At 64.8% G+C, this 2,248-nt stretch overlaps 1 protein-coding gene across 1 annotated transcript; it reads right to left on the reverse strand.

Annotated features, from left to right (window-relative positions):
* Positions 1-6: 6 nt before the first annotated feature.
* On the reverse strand, positions 7-2,248 carry AJM1 (apical junction component 1 homolog; the record flags this gene model as incomplete). Its single annotated transcript, XM_010721110.1, has 1 exon — positions 7-2,248. A coding segment is annotated over one exon (2,184 nt), but the record flags the coding sequence as incomplete, so codon positions are not given.

The raw sequence follows: 2,248 nt of genomic DNA on the forward strand, positions 1-2,248 counted from the left end.
GCCCTGCCGGGAAAACGCCTATCTACAGAGGGACCGCGCAGCCGCTGGGGTCCGAATGCCACGTTCACATGATGTCATCCAGGAGGTTGGGGCTGGCCACCCAGTCCAGTGTGCGGGGCTCAGAGGCGGCCATGATCATGCACATGAACTGTTTGCCTGTCCTTTTGTCGATGGGGTAAATAGTGGTGGGGGTGAAGCGCTTGTTACTCTCCACAAAATCGCAGAGCTGCTCGTAGACGGCTGGGAACTCATGCCGCAGGAAGACACCGCGGATGCGCAGCTCCCGCTGGATGTTGATGAAGCAAACCTCCCGTGCCTTGCGGCCCTCCTCACCCTCCTTGTCGATGTCCGCCGTGCCGGGTGGCGGTGTCAGGATCAATGTCTCCATATCCCGCTCCTTCTTTGGGATCTTCTTCTCAGGGCTGGAGGAGGCTAAGGCCACCTTGGCGTATTTCCTGACCGTCGGCACCTGCACCTTTGGAGACGGCCTCTCCGGCACTTTTTGAGCCACGGCCACGGTTACATTCAAGAGGAAACATTCGTCGGGGTCATACTGGTTGCCGGTCTCCCGCAGCTCCCGGGCGTACTCCCCCAGGTTGTCCGAGTAGCTCTCCAGCTCCCGCAGGGACAGGTAGGTGGGGGACATCAGCAGGCTCTCCAGCCCGAACTGCAGGAAGTTCTCAGCCGAGCCCGAGTTGGGGAAGCCCAGGAAGAGCACACCGCGGCCACGGGACAGGTAACCCACCTTGGCGATGCGTGAGAAGGCCTTGTGCACCTCAGCATTCTCCCGGCAGAACTGCAGCACGTGGCGGCAGACGCTGCCCACGCGGCCGTAAACACAGCTCTCCTTGTGCGTGTCCCAGTCCTCGCGGCGGCAGTGCCGGGAACAGTAATATGTGTAGCAGCTGTGGCACGACTTGAAGTAGAGGCAGGCATTGAACATGGTCTCCGTCCGCCGGCATTTGGCGTTGGAGCACATCATCATGTCATCCTCCTCCGCGCTCAGGTCAGGTGAGCAGTTCTCCAGAGGCTTCTCAAAGGTGCTACTGGCTGGTGGGGACGGCTGTGGGCGCGGGGCGCCGCCAAAAGAGCTGGGACCCGGCTGCTCCTTCGTGGGCCGGAAACTTTCAGGCACGCTGGGGGGAACCTTCCTCCCCTCACCCCGCCGAGATGGTCCCGGGGCACTGCTGCTCAGGAGCTTCTTGAGCTGCTCAGCCAAACTGTCTCTGTCCCCTGCACGGTGGCCCGGTGTCGGCTTGTAGTCGATGACGAGATCGGTGATGAGCTCATCCAGCTGCTCCAGGCTGCGCTGTCGCGCTGAGCCACTCTCCTTGGGGACGGGCTGTGGGGCGTAGGGCGCAGCATAGGGCGTCTGCTCCCGTCCTGCATCCAGCACGTCCCAGCTGGCCGAGCGCCGCTCACTGCGGCCCATCCCATTGGCGCGGATATCGTTGTCAGTGATGGTGATCTCCGGCGTGACGTACCAGGAACGGCCCAGGGGGCCACGGCCGCTGTCGCTGTGCACCCGCTCGAGGATGGAGCTCTCCGACAGGGACAGGGCGGCGTAGCGCTTGGGTGAGCTCGACAGGTTGATCACCACTGGCTGCCGGCGCTCGTCAGGGGATAAGGCACGGTGCTGCTCCTGGACGAGCAGGTTCTCGTAGCTGCGGCCGCGCTGCAGGGCCTCCTCCCTGCGTGCCGCGGGTGCCAGGATGTTATCCCAGGATTTGGAGTAGTGCTGGCTGTCCCGGCCCAGCCGCGGCGGGTTTGTGCTGTAGCTGGCGTGCCAGGAGGAGAGCATGGCCTCGCGCCCGGCCGGCTGCGGGGCGAAGCGTGACACCTGCAAGCTCTGGTAGGGCAGCGCGCTCCGCTCGGGGCAGTACCAGTCGCTGAAGTGCAAGGGCTGGGTGCTGCGGGGAGGGGGGCACGTTCGTGAGAGCACCTCCCGCTCACGGTACTTCCCGTAGTCCTCAGCGTAGAAGACCCGGGCTGAGGAGCCAAGTGCTGGGTATGTCCGGGCATCCTCCGCGTACAGGGCCTTGACAGGGGTGCTGCGCGGGGTGTAGAAGCGGGGCTCCTCTCTGTAGAAGGCATGGGCGGGCGCCTCCTGCACGGGGAAGCCCCGCGCCTCCTCCACGTACAACGTCCGCGGTGGCACAGTGTGCACGCCCGCCCTGGCCGGGTCCTCCACGTAGAAGTGCTGCGGGGGTCCGTGGCGCACGGGGTAGGGGTAGCTGGCGTAGCCCGC

Source organism: Meleagris gallopavo, chromosome 19 (assembly GCF_000146605.3).
Source record: "Meleagris gallopavo isolate NT-WF06-2002-E0010 breed Aviagen turkey brand Nicholas breeding stock chromosome 19, Turkey_5.1, whole genome shotgun sequence".
Taxonomy (NCBI): Eukaryota; Metazoa; Chordata; class Aves; order Galliformes; family Phasianidae; genus Meleagris; species Meleagris gallopavo.